Source organism: Carcharhinus amblyrhynchos, chromosome 4, assembly GCF_965287045.1.
Source record: "Carcharhinus amblyrhynchos chromosome 4, sCarAmb.v2.hapA, whole genome shotgun sequence".
Classification (NCBI taxonomy): domain Eukaryota; kingdom Metazoa; phylum Chordata; class Chondrichthyes; order Carcharhiniformes; family Carcharhinidae; genus Carcharhinus; species Carcharhinus amblyrhynchos.
Window position 1 is genome coordinate 109,716,858 of NC_137327.1, and position 15,575 is coordinate 109,732,432.

The 15,575-nt window shown below is 38.3% G+C and overlaps 1 protein-coding gene across 4 annotated transcripts in view; it reads left to right on the forward strand.

Moving 5' to 3' along the window:
* Positions 1 to 15,575, forward strand: part of diaph2 (diaphanous-related formin 2) — an 814,006-nt gene that overhangs the window by 329,854 nt on the left and 468,577 nt on the right. For all 4 annotated transcript variants that reach the window (XM_080187721.1, XM_080187724.1, XM_080187722.1 and 1 more), the window contains one exon: positions 14,974 to 15,088. In XM_080187721.1, the coding sequence (XP_080043847.1) occupies positions 14,974 to 15,088 (115 nt within the window). The remainder of the gene's footprint in view (positions 1 to 14,973; positions 15,089 to 15,575) is intronic.

Below are 15,575 nucleotides of genomic sequence, written 5' to 3' on the forward strand. Positions count from 1 at the left end.
GAATTCCTCCAGTCAGGTTTCCACCCTTTAACAACCTGTGCAGTACCAGGAAACCAGTGAAGACCGTTATGGCATGAATTAGCTGACATTTTCCTCAGACGTTGGCAGTGGTTAGCACTGCTGCCTCACAGCGCCAGGAACTCAAGTTCGATATCCGGCTTGCGTCACTGTCAGTGTGGAGACTGCACATTCTCCTCATGTCTGCATGGGTTTCCTCTGAATACTCTGGTCTACTCCCACAGTCCAAAAGATGTGTTGGTTAGGCACATTGACCATTCTAGATTCTCCCTCAGTGTTCTTGAACAGCTGCTGGAGTGTGGCAACTAGGAGATTTTCATAGTAACTTCATTGCAGTGTAAGCCTAATTGTGACATAATAGTGAAATAAATAAGTGGAATAAATAATTTGGTGGAGGTGCATGAGACTCCCACTGTGTCTATAGCTTGTCTCCTTTTGGGAGGTTGGAGCACCATAACCAGTTATCCTTAAATGAGCATATAAAGCTCCATCCAGCAGATCTGCAGATAAATTATTTGAAGTGAAAATGTTTTCATTGTTGATAGGTTCATCTGTTAGTTCAAAGTGTAAGGATTTGCCTGCAGTTTCCAGCATTAGTAGCATGCCTGAATTTTATGGTGCCTTCTCCTTGTCTATCCATCTGAGGGGTGCACACTGTTTTCTATTGGGCTACCGGCCACTCTTCCCTTCTGCTGCTTTGATTGACTTCTCCATGTTCAGTGCCCTCACACTGTCCCTAATTGGATGGTGTCCTGGAGACAATTGCTTAAGTGACTGCCCACTGGAGGATCACACCCAATGTCCCACCATTAGTTTTTTTCAGGTTTTCAATCCAGAATTCAGACTCTCGATGGGATTGATCTGCTCCCGGGAAATGTTCAAGTCACTTTTGTGTCCTGTAGAGTACCTTGCATTTGTAGAAGTGTCATCACGTGCCTGCTAGGTATAGACTACCTGCAGAAGGAGACAGAGGATCTTCTAGCCGCAAAGAGAGGTTTAGAAAATGAATGAGATAAGGACTGTGACTTTAAAATTAACTGGATGAGTCCATGTGTCCTATTTTTAAATGTGCCATTCAAAAGAAGCTTTTTGCATTCAATTGACCAATTTGAGTGCATAAATGTTGAGAGGTTTTCACCCCTAATGCAGTCAATCATTTGTCAGTACGTTTGCTGAGAAATCCAACTCGGTGAAACATGGGAATTCTCAGACTCCAAATCCTTTGTACTAATCACTTTTTCTTCTCAAATGGCTGACAAAAATGTGGTAGAATGCGACATCTTTATGTTGATGTTCTTCCCTAGCTAAGTGCCTTGTTTAAATGCTTTTCGAACACTGCTGTGGAATACTTTGTGCGAACTTTTATGGGTTTTAGCTTGGGAAATTTCAAGACAAGAACCTGTTGTTAGTTAAAAGTGTCACTTTGATCAGCTATATTTTCACAGTAATTTCCAAACATTTAGTTCCACTGCTGCCTCCATTTTACGTTGACATTTTAAGCTAAAACTGCATTTGAGCCCACAGTTCAGGCAATTTGCAGGATAATTTTTGTAAAGCTCCATGTTGATATTCTTCTTTCAACTTGTGTGCAGCAGCTTCGGACAGATTTTTTTTCTGTTGTTAAAGAGGTACTGTAAAGGCAGGTTAGAATCATAGAATCCTACAATGCAGAAGGAGACCATTCAGCCCATCGAGGCTGCGTTGATATAATCCCACGCAGGTCCTATCCCCATAAGCTCATGCATTTACCCTAGCTAGTTCCTCTGACACTAAAGGACAATTTAGCATAGCCAGTCCACCTAACCCACACATCTTTGGACTGGTTTTGTTTTGTGATTTTGAATTTGAATGAAAAGATAATACCACAGTCTTTTGAAAACTTGGTGTTATTGATGATGGTTCCTTCTGATCAATTGGATCAGCACTTCATTATATTTGGCATTACATCGACTATGTGAGTTTCAATCTAAATTTTTAGTTTTTATTTCACCCTTGTGTTTAGATGGATTGTATTTTAAAATAATGTACTATATTTTGTGTTGGTTCAATGAATTGCGTTGTATTTTGGTGATTTCTAGGATAGAGCAATTCTTTAATGTAGAACCATATAACCATAGCTACTGTGCAGAATTCTGGAGGCTGATCTTCCATCTTGTCTGTGCCTGCCAAAAAAGAGAAAAAAAAAAGCTGCGCATTTTAATTCCACTTTCCAGCACCTTGTACATAGCCTTGCGTTTTAAGCACTAGATGCAGATTCAGGTTTAAATGAGTTGAGCTTTTAAGCCTTGAACGAATTTAAACAGTGAATTCCAGAAGCCCGCCATCCTTTGTGTGCAAAGGTTTGTTTTTTCCTTGTACCAATCACCTCAAATCTATGCCCTGGTAATTGACCCTCCATCCTCCCATCTTTCCTGTCCGCTGAGGACTGTCCTAATTTTGTACACGTCAATTATGTCACCCTCAGTTTCTTCTGTTCTAAGGAAAACCATCCCAGCCTATCCAACCTATCCTTATGAATGCAATTTTCAAACTCTAGCAACATTCTTGTAAATTTCCTCTGCACTCTGTCCTGAGCAATTACGTCTTCGAACTGTGCACAATGTTCCAATTGTGGCCTAATCAGCTTCACCAATTTGATACCTCATTTTTAGGCATGCCTGGTGCTCCTCTGAGCATGCCCTCCTGCATTCTTCTGATCCCCTGGCTTCATGGCAATGGTAGAATGGAGAATATGCTGGGCTATGAGGATACAATTTTTGGTTGTATAGAATTCTGCTGCTTTGGATGGCCGCAGAGCCTCATGGATGCCCAATCTTGAGTTGCTGTATCTGTTCAAAATCTTTCCCATTTTGCACTGTGGTAGTCCCTGCACGATTACTTGGAGGGTATCCTCAGTGTGAAGACAAGACTTTGTTAATCCATTGTTGTGGGTCTGGAGTCATATGTAGGCCAGACCAGGTAAGGACGGTAGATCTCCTTCCTGAAAGAACATTTACCAACAATGATTTCATGGTTTCTATTACCAAGACTAGCCTTTTCTTTAATTCTAGATTTTGTTTATTGCTTTAAATTCCATCAGCTGATGTGGTGGGATTTGAACTTGTATCTCCAGAACATTAGCCTGGGTCTCTGGATTGCTCGGCCAATGTCATTGTGCCACCACCTCACCTTCAGAATCCAAAGCCATTGGAGGTTATCCTGAAGGGCAAGTTCTGTGGTGATTGCCTGGCTCAATGTGGATCTCTTATGAATACTGACAGAGATTCAGCAGTTGCCATAGATTATCCTTTCCAAGATACCTTCTTGTTATATGAAACCTGAAAAACCTCGAGTGTTGTTGTAAAAAATTTTTTTAATAATCATTTGTTCTGGTCTATGTTTGGAAGATCTATGAATTATATTTTAACTTGCATTGCACCAAAACTTTACACTGAGGCTGTCAGCCTTTACAATGCTATTCAGAGACTTTGTGGCAGCTGATAGTCATATAAGAAGCATGGAATCATATTTTCAGGATTGGCCTCATGTTGAAATATAGTACAAAAGCAGAGTTTTTGTTGTTTTATTATCTCAAGGACCTAATAAGTCTTGTAATTACTACAGGTGCATTGTACAGAGTGCCATTCGTTTCCCTGTTTAATGTTTAACAAATCCATCTTGTAGTTTATAGCCTAAGCCATGATCTGATGAAGTGTTCACTCTTCCCATTGTTGTCAAATAAATCATGTGGCAACGCGTGATATATTATGGTAATCTGGTATACAGTGATCAGTTTTCTTTTCATCTTCTAGCGTGATATTTGTTGGGTTGCTGGGAGAGTTTAACTTGGTTGGATACAAATTTTTACAGTTTGTTTATTCTTGTGTCAAGTAGGCTTATGTTAACACTGCAATGAACTTATTGTGAAGTCTCCTAATGGAAATGGTCAGTAACACAGAACCCAAGAAAAATATCTAGACTAAGCACACAAAATTTTAACAAGACATTTGGTAGCTATCTTCCAATTTGGCATTTAAAAATCATTGTCTGAATTTTATTCAAGTCAATTCAGCGTAGCAGTTTGATTCTAACTTTGCTAACCTAGATGAATTGATATGGACACGGTTTTAAAGGCATGTCTAATAATTTTTTTACCCAAGAGCAAGAACTCACTGAAATGCATTTGAATTGCATCCACCTGAGCAAAAATACAGTCTGGTAAGAAAGATTCCAAGAGAGGGATAAAACAACCATGACTAACCAGAGAGTATTAAGTTGAAAGAGAAAACATATAAGCCAGCAAAAGTCGATGATAGCCCTGAAGACTGGGACAAATTCAGAATCCAGCAAAGAAGGACTTAAAAGGAAATAGAGAGAGAAAATAAACTTCAAGAGCAAACTAATGAGGAATATAAAACTTGACAATAGCTTTTTACAAAATATAAAAAGGAAGAGAAAGGTCGAAGTGAACATAAGCATCTTAGTAAATGAATTTGGGGAGGTAGTTATGGCAAACAACAAAATAATTAAACAAATATTTTGCATCAGTCTTTACAGTGGATCTTTCTCATCCACCTGAGCAAGCAGATGGGAAGGTGGGTTTTTTCGTCCTTTTTCTGTATTATGGGCTTTGCTGGTGAGGCCAGCATTTATTGCCCATTCCTAATCTCCCTTGAGAAAGTAGTGGTTAGCCGCTGCCTTCAAGCACTGCAGTGATATATGTAACCCCACAGTGCATTAGGAAGCGAGTTCCAGAATTTTGACTCAGAGGTAGTGATGGTACGGCATCACAATTCCAAGCCAGGATGGTGTGTGGCTTGGAGTGGAATATGCAGGTGGTGGTGTTCCTGTACATCTGCTACCCTTGACCCTCTAAAGGTGCTGTTGGAAGAGCCTTGTTGAGTTGTTGCACCCCATCTTGTGGATGGTACACAGTATTGTCTCTGTGTGTCAGTGGTGGAGGGAGTGAATGTTGAAGATAGTGTTTGGAGTGCAAATCAACTGGATTGCCTTGTCCAGGATGGTGTGAGCTTGTTAGAGCTGCACGCATCCAGGCAATTGATGAATGTTCTGTCAAAATCCTGCCTTATTAATGGTGGAAGGCTTAGGAGAGTCAGAAGATGTGTCACTTGAAGAATCCCCAGACTCTGACCTGTTCTTGTAATCACAGCATTGATATGGCTGGCCGAGTTCAGTTTCTGGTAAAAGGTAAAGTGCAGCATATTGATAATGAAGTATTCAGTGACAATGCCATTGAATGTCAAGGTTTGATGCTTGGATTCTCTCTTGTTAAAGATGGTTATTGCCTGGAATTTGTGTGGCGCAAATGTTGCTTTCTACTGATCAGTCCAAACTTGAGTGTTTCCAGATCTTTTTGCACTTGGACATGGACTGCTACAGTGGAGTTGCAAAAGGTGCTGAACAGTGTGCAATTATCCACAAATGCTCCCATTTCTGAGTTAATGATCAGGAGAACGTCATTGATGAAGTTGCAGAAGATGGTTAGGCATAGGACACTTGAGGGACTCCTGAAGTGATGTCCTGGAGTTGAGATGATTGACCTCCAACAACCACAACCATCTTCTTTTGTGCTAGGTATCACTCCCAACCAGTGGAGAGTTTTCTTCCGGATGCTCTAGTTTTGTTAGGGCTCTTTGTGCCATAGTCAGTTAAAGGCTACTTGATATCAAGGGCAGTGACTCTCACCTCAGATCTTCAGACAAAGATCATAATGATGTCAGGAGCTGAGTGGACTTGCTAGAACATAACCTGCTCACTGATGCTCAGTTTATTGCCTGTAATTGGGACTACATAGCACTGTTAATGCCACCTTCCATTACTTTGCTGATACTCGCGTGTCTACTGATAGACTGGCGGTTGGCCGACTTTGAGGACTTTTTGAGGATGGGACATACTTGGGCAATTTTCAGTGTTGTTGGGTAGATGCCTTGTTGTAGCTATACTGGAACAGTTTGGCTAGGTGGCTACTATGGAGCGCAAGTATTCAGTACAGTTGCTGGAATGATGTCAGGGCCCATCACCTTTGCAGTATCTGGTGCCTTTAGCTGTTTCTTGATATCATGTGGATTCAATCAAATTGGCAGCAGACTGGCACCTGTGATGCTAAGAACCTCAAGAGCAGGCCAAGATGGATCGTCCACTTGGCATTTTTGGCTGAAGATGGTTTTATGTCCCATTTGAAGGACTACTCTTCTACTAGTGCAGCACTTAGTGCTGTACTGGAGTATTGGAGTTGATCTTTGTGCCCAAGCCCTGGAGGGGGATTTGACCTTGGAACTTTGTGACTGAAGAGACGAGAGTGCGACCAACTGAAACCGCTAACATTTTTTCTCTATCTACTCTGTCAAGACCCATCATGATTTTGAGCATTACTCAGGATCTCTTCCAGCCTTCTCTTCTCTAAGGAGAACAGCCCCCTCTGCTCCAATCTACTTTTATAAATATAATCTTCACCCCTAGAACTATTCTTAAAAATCTTTACTGCATCCTCTTCAAAGTCTTCACATACTTCCTAAAGTGTGTAATAGTTAAATTCTCATGTCCTCTGGCCTTGAATTCCAGAAAGCCATTGGTGAAGATTGATGCTGGAGCCAGCGTTACAGGAGCCATTTTCACTTGGTCATATTTTTATTTAGAATAGTGCTTTCCAAACCTATTCCTTACATTATTCTGGTTGGCTATATGTGAAAATTCTCCAGTGTGATTGGTTGCCTGCACATCTTGATGTCTTCATGGCTGTTCTATGCTGCAAATTCCCATTGGATGACGGCTGCAGAGAGAAGCTGTAACGTTCACGTTGCAGAGGCAGTCACATCTCTTAACTGAAGCTTTCTTGGTCAATGGTGAGTGCTCATGTTTAGCTGCTGACCATGAAATCCAAGCCATTTCTTTTTTCAGTTCTTGCCGTAACTCTTTTCTTTAGCCAATGACTCCTGCTCCTGGGCTTCAAATAGAGGTCTCCAGTATAGATATTGGAAGATTAATTTAGTTAAGACTATAAAAAAAAGTGAAGGTTTGGTGAATTGTCACGATGTGATAGCACAACCAAGTACAATGTTGGTCATCTTTAGTTGAATTTGAGGGGGCTTATGAGTCAGATATTTCTACAGATTTATTAAGCCAGAATCTGACGCAGAAAAGTTATGCATCCACTGTACTTACGAAATAAGCACATTTTCATTCAATGAAAAATGAATGTCAATCTCAGCAAACTATCATATCATTAGATATTTAGAAATGGTTCATTATTTTGCATTCCATTTTCCATCTGAAAATCTGATTGCTTTTTCTTGATTCCAGAAAATAGCTAAACTTTTTTTTTGCTTTTTAATCCTGTGTAGTATTATTTGAAATGAGTTAGCTGAATCAAATAAGAGCTTTTATTGTGTTTATTATTTTAAATGTCAGTGAAATCTTGGGACCATGTGCAACACCACATTGTGTTGCTGTTACAGATCAGATGAAATGTAATTTGTCTGTTTTTTGTAAGTGCCAGTAGTGAAGACTGATTGTACAGTAAACAAAGAATTGCTATTTTTTTCGCTGAATTATGCCTCAAACTACATCAGTTAACTGTAGCTGTTTCTGAGATCTATATAAACAAATTTGAAATGTACGTTTTGAACTTGGGATTTGTACCAAATTATATACATTTTTTAGGAATAGGATTTTAGATTATTAGCATCTACAGAGCAGTTTTTCATGCAAACTTCTATATCTTTTGATATTTTGAATCCCATACTTCAGTGAATGTGAAATCACAACCTCTGTCATTTGTAATAGTGAATTGTATGAAAAATATGTTACCGATAAATTTGTAAAGACATATTTTAATGCATGTAAGTAACATTTATCTCTGTTCCTCAAGTGTTTGAATCAAAAGGTATTGCAGTTTTAAATGAACCATTGCTGATTCACTCACATACCTAATTTTTACATTACAGCTTCTCTTGGGATTTCTTTGTGCAATGTTATTGTTCATCTAAAGGAACAGGAACTAATGCAGATCCTGGTATCTATTGATGTTGCTCTAACTGTTCAGTTGAACATGTTTTTGAGCAGCAGGCAATGATCTGTTCAATTTTATTTTCTTTTTGGTCTCTCCTGAGAATATTTCCGTGGTGTCCCATTGGTGCTATGAAGCAGTAGTGCTAACCACTGTGCTATCTTGACACCCCACAAATGTACATGACACCCTTTGTTGTTTGCAAATTAGTTAACTGGATAGTTGACTTGATAAATAACTTTAGAATTGTGTGCAGAAACTATTGGATGAATTATTTTATTCAGCCTTGTGAAATTTATGTAACAAATTTATTCTGAAAATAAATTTATTTTACTGATTACAATTCAGGAAGGTGTATTAAGCTCTTATCCTGAGGATTTCTTGTCCTGACTTCTGTAATATTTTGGAATGTCTAGGGCCCTATAATGGTAGCAGTTTATTGACTTGATCACTCTGCATCTCAAGACACCTGTATTGGTCCCACTACCAGAATGGTTGTTGGCACTTGTTTTATTATACTCTTACATTAAATTGAGAACAACATGAAGGTCTTAAATTCTTAGTTGGCTGGACAAAAAGAATTGAATTGAATTTTTATGTTAAAGCTTGTAGTCACCTGCTGATACAGTACAGTTGGTTAACGCAGTTGGCTAGATGGCTGGTTTGGGATGCAGAGTGATGCCAACACCATGAATTCAGTTCCCAAAACGGCTGAATTTATTCATGAAGATCCACTTTTTTAACCTTCCCCCTCACCTGAGGTGTTACAATCCTCAGGTTAAATCATCCCACCCGTCAGCCTATGGTCATTTGGAACTATGGTAACTTTACCTTTTATAGCTCAGAACAGAGAGACATTCAATGACAAAATAATGAGAATTCAGAGCAAGTATGTTTACGCAAAGCAATAGTATGGGATTCACAAGTCCAGAATCCCCCTAGACATCAAGGGACATATTGAGTGGAATAGGGCTATTGAAGGAAGCTGATGTCAACTGTAGAGAACTTAATATTGCAGAAAGCCGAGAAAAGTATTCAAAATGCAGCGATGAAGTTAAAAAGGAAACTAGGAAAGCAAAACAAGGATATGAAATAATGTTGGCGAGTAAAATCAAGGAGAAGTCAAAGGTACTTTATATGGCAGGAAGATAACTGAGGAAACAGCAGGGTCAATGCGAGGTTATAAAAGGGACTATATGTATGGAGATAGAAGACCTGGACGTGGTTCTCCATGAATATTTTGCTTCCATCTTCACAAAGGGAATGATGCAGACATTGTAGTTAAGGAGGAGTATAAAACATTGAATGGGCCAAACAAGATGAAGAGAGGAACTTTTAAGGGTTCCAGCATCATTGCATGTACATAATTTACCTGATCTGCTTGGTATTTATCCCAGGCTGTTAAGCGAGCGAGGGAGGAAATAGTGGACGCTGTGACCGTCATTTTCCAGTCCTCAGGAGCTCCAGGTGTGGTAGTGGAGGAACAGGGTTGCTGATGTTGTACCGTTGCTCAAAAAGTGACAAAAGGATAGACCAAGAACTTGCTAGTCAACATAAACTCAGTGGTGGGTCACTCACCCGATGAAGGAGCAGCGCTCTGAAAGCTTGTGATACCACATAAAGTTGTTGGACTTTAACTGGGTGTTGTGAGACTTCTTACTGTGCTCACCCCAGTCGAATGTCGGCATGTCGACATCAGTCGTTATTTAGACAGATTCGTTAAGGACAGTCAGGTGAATTTTTGGACAACTGGCCAGTCTGCCAAATCCAAAGTTTTGAGGAGCTAACAAGGAAAGTTGATGAAGGTCACATGTTTAATATAGTCTACATGGATTTTAAAAAGGCCTTTGTAAGATCAGAAATAGCAGACTGTCAGCAAAGTAAAAGCAAATGGAATCTGAGGAAAATTGGCAAGTTGGATCCAAAATTTACTCAACGGCAGGAGGTAATGAGGATGGTGTGCTTTTGTTGGATTTAAATGTAGTAGGTATGATTAAAAAGTTTGCAAATTAATCATTCAGTTGATAGTGAAGAGGATAGCTAAAGACCATAAGAAGCTATCAGTGCACCAGTCAATTGGGAGGAAAGTAGCAAGTGGAATTTAATCTAGAGAAATGTGAGATAAAAATCTTGGAGAGGACAGGCAAGGCAAGGGCATGAAGAATGAATTGTAGATTCCAAAGAAGTGGAAATGGCACCGTGGAGTGCATGTTGACAGACTCTTAAAGGTGGCAGCATGGTGGATAATGTGGTTAAGAAAGCAAAATTAATATTTTCTTTAGAAGCTAATGCATTGAATATAAGAGCTGGGAGGTTAAGCTAGAACTGTTTAGAACACTAGTTAGGCCACAGCAAGTGTACTATGCACAGCTTTGGTCACTGCATTGTAGGTAGGATGTGATTATACTACAGTAGATACAGAAACATTTACGAGAATGTCGAATTTTAGCTGTGAGGAAAGGCACAGAAGAGGCTTAAAGGAAATTTAATTGAGATGTATAAAGTTGAGGGGTCGAGACAGATTGGATAGGAAGGACCTACATCCTTTAGCAGAGGCCAATAACCAGGGGCTAGATTTAAAATAATTAGCAGATGGATTGCAGTTGAGAAGAGAAATTATTGCTTTTAGATGTACCTAATGTAGTTAAACGTCAACATTTGAACTCTGGATTTTCTTCCCCCAATTGTGGTAATTTCCCATTGGTGCTGCCAAATACAGTGAACTTGAGTTTTGTTCCCAAAACTATTTTTGAAAATTTCTCTTGCAATTTGCTGTTTACAAAATTAGGAAAGCAATTAGAAAGTGAATTGTTGCAAAATTAGTCCTCATCTCAGTAAATTTTGAGACTGTTTCCCATTTGTCCAAAATACATAATTTTTCAGGAATAATTTTTGAATGTGGATGGAAAAAAATGACAACACACAGCAGCTTTTAGATGATAGCAAATGCAAGCACCATAGAAAGCACCATGCACTGTCATAGAAAAATATAATCCTTACAGTACAGAAAGAAGTCATTCAGCCCATTCCAAGTCTGCATTGATTCTCTGACAGAGTATCTTACCCAGGCCCAACCCTCAATCTATCCCCGTAACCCCACATCATTTACCATGACTAATCCATCTAATCTACATGTTTTTGGACTGAGAGGGGAAACTGGAGCACCTGGAGGAAACCCACCCAGACATGGAGCATGTGCAAACTCTACACTGGCAGTCACTCAAGGCCAGAATTGAACTTGGATTTCTGGTGCTGAGAGGCAGCAGTGTTACCCACTGTGCCAGTAGTCAGATTGCAACTCCAGCCTCTGTCAAAATATCAGGAACCATCAAAGTATGTCAAAGTTTCAGTGAATTATTTTCCAAAGCCACCTGAGGATTTTAAAATTTGCTAATGTGTTAAATGCTTTTTATGTTTCCTTAATATTTAAGATACGACCTAGCAGAGTCCTGTAAATGGCATCATTGTGCTGTCAGTCATTACAAAATTTACTGTTAAATTGCCAAAACTGATCAGAATTCATTTTTTTCATATTACAAATATAAAACAATAAGTTTGTAAAACAAGATGTGACAAGAATATTTGTTTGCTGTCTGGCTTTGTTCAGGAGATTTGGTTCCTTCTATAATTGAGAGGTTAATTATCAAAAGGGAAATAAATATATGGTTATTTTCATGCTAGTTGTACTCAAAAATATAGTGAGAGCTTATAGTTGTGCACAACAATTTATCTAACAAATAAAGGAATAGATTTTGTGAAAGTAAATGAGTTATGATCCCTGTGCAGGAACTAAAATAAGAAAATTTACTGAATGTCCCCCAAATGAAGAAAGCAGTTAGAGTCTGCAATATCTCTCCATTTCCAGTGTCAAATTGTGCAAGTTCCTCACAGCCCCTTTTCCTGAAATCTGTATCTACATTCCTCTTTTCCTGAGTGAAGATTGAAGTATTCAATTAACACCCTTCCAATGTTTTGTGGCTTCATGCACAGGTTGCCCTCTTAGTCTCCGATGGACCCTACCCTTTCCCTGATTAACCTCTTCCTTTCAGCATATTTATACAATATCTTAGGATTCTCTTCGATCATGTTTGCAAGTCCTTCGTGACCCATTTTTGCTCTTCTAATTATTTCCTTAAGTTCCCTCTTTCACTTCCTATATTCCTCTAGGGCTGTAGCTGAATTGCTTTCTTTGGACTTGCTAAAAGTCATTCTCCCCTTATCTAGTCCTGAATTGTCCTAGAGATTCTGTGAATTTATTACCCCTAAAGGGTATATGTTGGACTTGTACTCTTCCCAGCTTTTATTTTTGAATGCCCCCCTCTATTCCACTATTGACTTACTCGCAAAACGCTGTCTCCAGACAACTTTGGCCAGATCCTGCCTTATTTTAATAAAATGCCCCCAATCCAAAGCCATCTTTTGTAGGCCTTCTTTCTCCAGATGACATTTATTTTCCAACCAATCTTTAACGCAAATGATTTGATTATTTATTTGATTGCTGTTTGGGACAGTGTACTGTGTGCAAATGAGGTGCCATATTTCCTACATAAGCCATAATTGCACTTCAAAAATTATTTGTTGACTGTAAAGTGCTCTAGGATATTCTGGGGTTGTGACAGGCATTTCATAAATACATGTTATACTTTATTATTCAAATTCTCTGCCCTTTCTTGATATCTTTTTGATCATACGTGGAGTTTTTTTCATAGATTAGCAGTGGCAGGACAGTCTCAAGTGGCTAAATGGCCTATTCCTATCCCATGTTCTTTGAATAACAAATTTCTATTTTAAACATCAAACTGATTCTTTCAATTGTCTTCAATGCAGCGTATATCAAGTCGTCTCAATCCTTTGTATGAAGAAACATTTTTGATTTGCCATCAACCTAGGTTGAATTTGAAGGTTAAGATCTTAAGTTTCAGGGTAATTTTCTAGGGGATAAACATTCCGAATCTGACTTGACGATTTCCTTAACTATTGTGAACACCTCAGTCAAATCACTTATTAAATCCTGTATTTCCAGATGAATTGTCACTGCGATTTCTTCAATTCAGCATCACCTGCAAACACTCCTTGCTTTATCCAAACTGAGAACATTCCATTTATGAGGAATCCTGCATTGATCCCTTGGAGTCATCACTTGTCACTGTCTGTCGATTCAAGTCTGCCCAGTTTTTCCAATTCCCATTTTTCTACCAATCCATTCCACAGGGTTGCCTCCAGTTTCCCATGCTGCAACTTGAACAGTTGTTCTTGTGTAGAGTTCTTTCATCTTTTGGAATTTTTTTATTATGTTGTTAACTGTGTCTTTAGCATGAACGTCTTTATTTATTGTTAAAACATGGGCAGTAAGTGAAAAAGCGCGTAGAATCAGTAGCACATTAGCATGACCGAATGGCTTATTTTTGTTTATGTATTGTCAAATATCCTCCCTCCCCTCTCCATCTAACGGCATAATACTTATTTGTTTTCCAGCTCCCCGATGTTCTTCCCCATAACCACTCCATGTGATCATGAGTTTCTCGTAGCCTTGCTCATCCTCTTTACCGGTTATTTTGGTTGCTGTTTATGGATTTTCTTGATTTGAATGTGACATTGTTGTATATTATTGTTCCTGTTAGGTATGGATTTTCATTTTTAGGGATACAGTCTTTGGGTCAACTGCTGTAAGTTGACGTATTTTAAGGTGTGACAAAAAATTGCTGGATTAAAGACTTATTTATATCGTTTGTCTGGTAGGAAAATGTGAGGTTGAAGATAAAAGGTCATCAATAAATATTCAGGGTCATTTTTATGCTAGAAAGCTCAGATTCCATTTGTATTTCTGAGATGACGAGATATTACTGTCACATATCATAGAAGTAAAAGTTATAGAAACACCAGTAATCCTATATGTTTCTGGCATTACATTCTCCAGTTCCATCCATTGGATCATTTGGCTCATGGCAACAGAGTTCTGTTTTCTTTGATAAAAATAAAATATTGTGGATGCTGGAGGTCAAATTAGATCAGAAAGTGCTGAGAAAGCTCAGCAGGTCTGATAGCATTTGGCGAGAGAAGCAGAATTAACATTTGGAGTTCAGTGTGAATCTTCTTCATGTTCTGAAGAGTCATATTGGATATTAACTCTGTTTCTCTCTCCATCAATGTTGCCAAAGCTGCTCAGCATTTCTTGCACTTTGTTTTTAATTCTATTTTCCTTGATTTTCATTTTTACCATACAGGATTACTGATGTTTCTAGAACTTTTACTTCTATGATATGTGACACGTGTAAATATCGGTGTGTGTACAGGGAGAAATTAATTTCCTTCGACTATATAGATTTGATATCCTCACATAAGGAGCTAGTGGAAATTCATCAAACTCTTAAGTTTATAAGTCTTACATATGCACTTATCCTGAAGGAGAACGGTGTTTCTTGAATGTAAGTTTCTGGTGACTTTGTACTTCAAGTTTGCAGTCTGCCAGAGTTTAGCTATTTGAAGATGCTGACAATGTATTGCTTGCTGGTGCCTTCTACATTGAAAAATGTGATGCTTCTCCCGGTATTATTTAATGCAGTAATATTTAATGGTGCCTTGACAACAACAGCAGATGTATGTTTTTAAATTTTAAGAGCTGTTTGAAAAGTTTAAAAAAAAATAACCCATTTCAGATGAATGAATGGCGAGAGAAAATGTTCTTTTCCTAATAGAATGTCTGTTTTGAATATACTAATTGTTTTTTCAATTAAAATGAATTGTGTTTGTATAATATGGTAAAAAGAGAAATGGTAACGTTTCATTTGCGCACAGTCCCAAAGGTTACCAGATAATTGCCTGAAACAAAAAAATTAATTTAAGTGTTAATGATCTGCATTACTTGATTATAATCTGTTTTCAGATGATGAAGTTATGATAAACATGGATGATTATCAACAAGATCAATTTATTTTCTATCTTAATTCCAGATTGGACCTCAGGAAATGACGGAGACATGTTTCTGGATTAAAGCCAAAGAGGAAAAGTTTGAGAGTCCAGATCTGTTCGCTAAACTAATGCTTAGTTTTGCTACACAAACAAAAGGTAACTGCTTTGATTACCATACCCAATTATGTTTACAATGCAAAGAATATATTTGAAGCATTACTTCTGCCTGAAAAAAACTTCAATTTAATCACTTAAATGTCTCCATCACCGCACTTTTTGCTTTGGATATGAATCTAAAAATATGAATTTGTAATATATCAAGTGAAGGAATGTTACAGGACAAAGATGAACAAAGTAGACATTAATAAATATTGCACAATGTTACTGGCTTTAGCTTTCTGTTATAATGAGTAGAATATTCCTTTCAAATTAAGTAATTGTTAAAATCCTGAGCTCAGTTTGTGAGATTATCTTGCTGTGAGGTCCATAATAGATAAATCTAATTTAAGTTCGAAAGTTGCCCACATTAGACCTTGGTGATGTTTATTGGTGATGAAATAGACACTTACTTCCCGTTCTTCTGGGTTTTTTCTCAAACAATGCACGACTAATTGTGAAGACAATTGGAATGAACTTGGCCAGT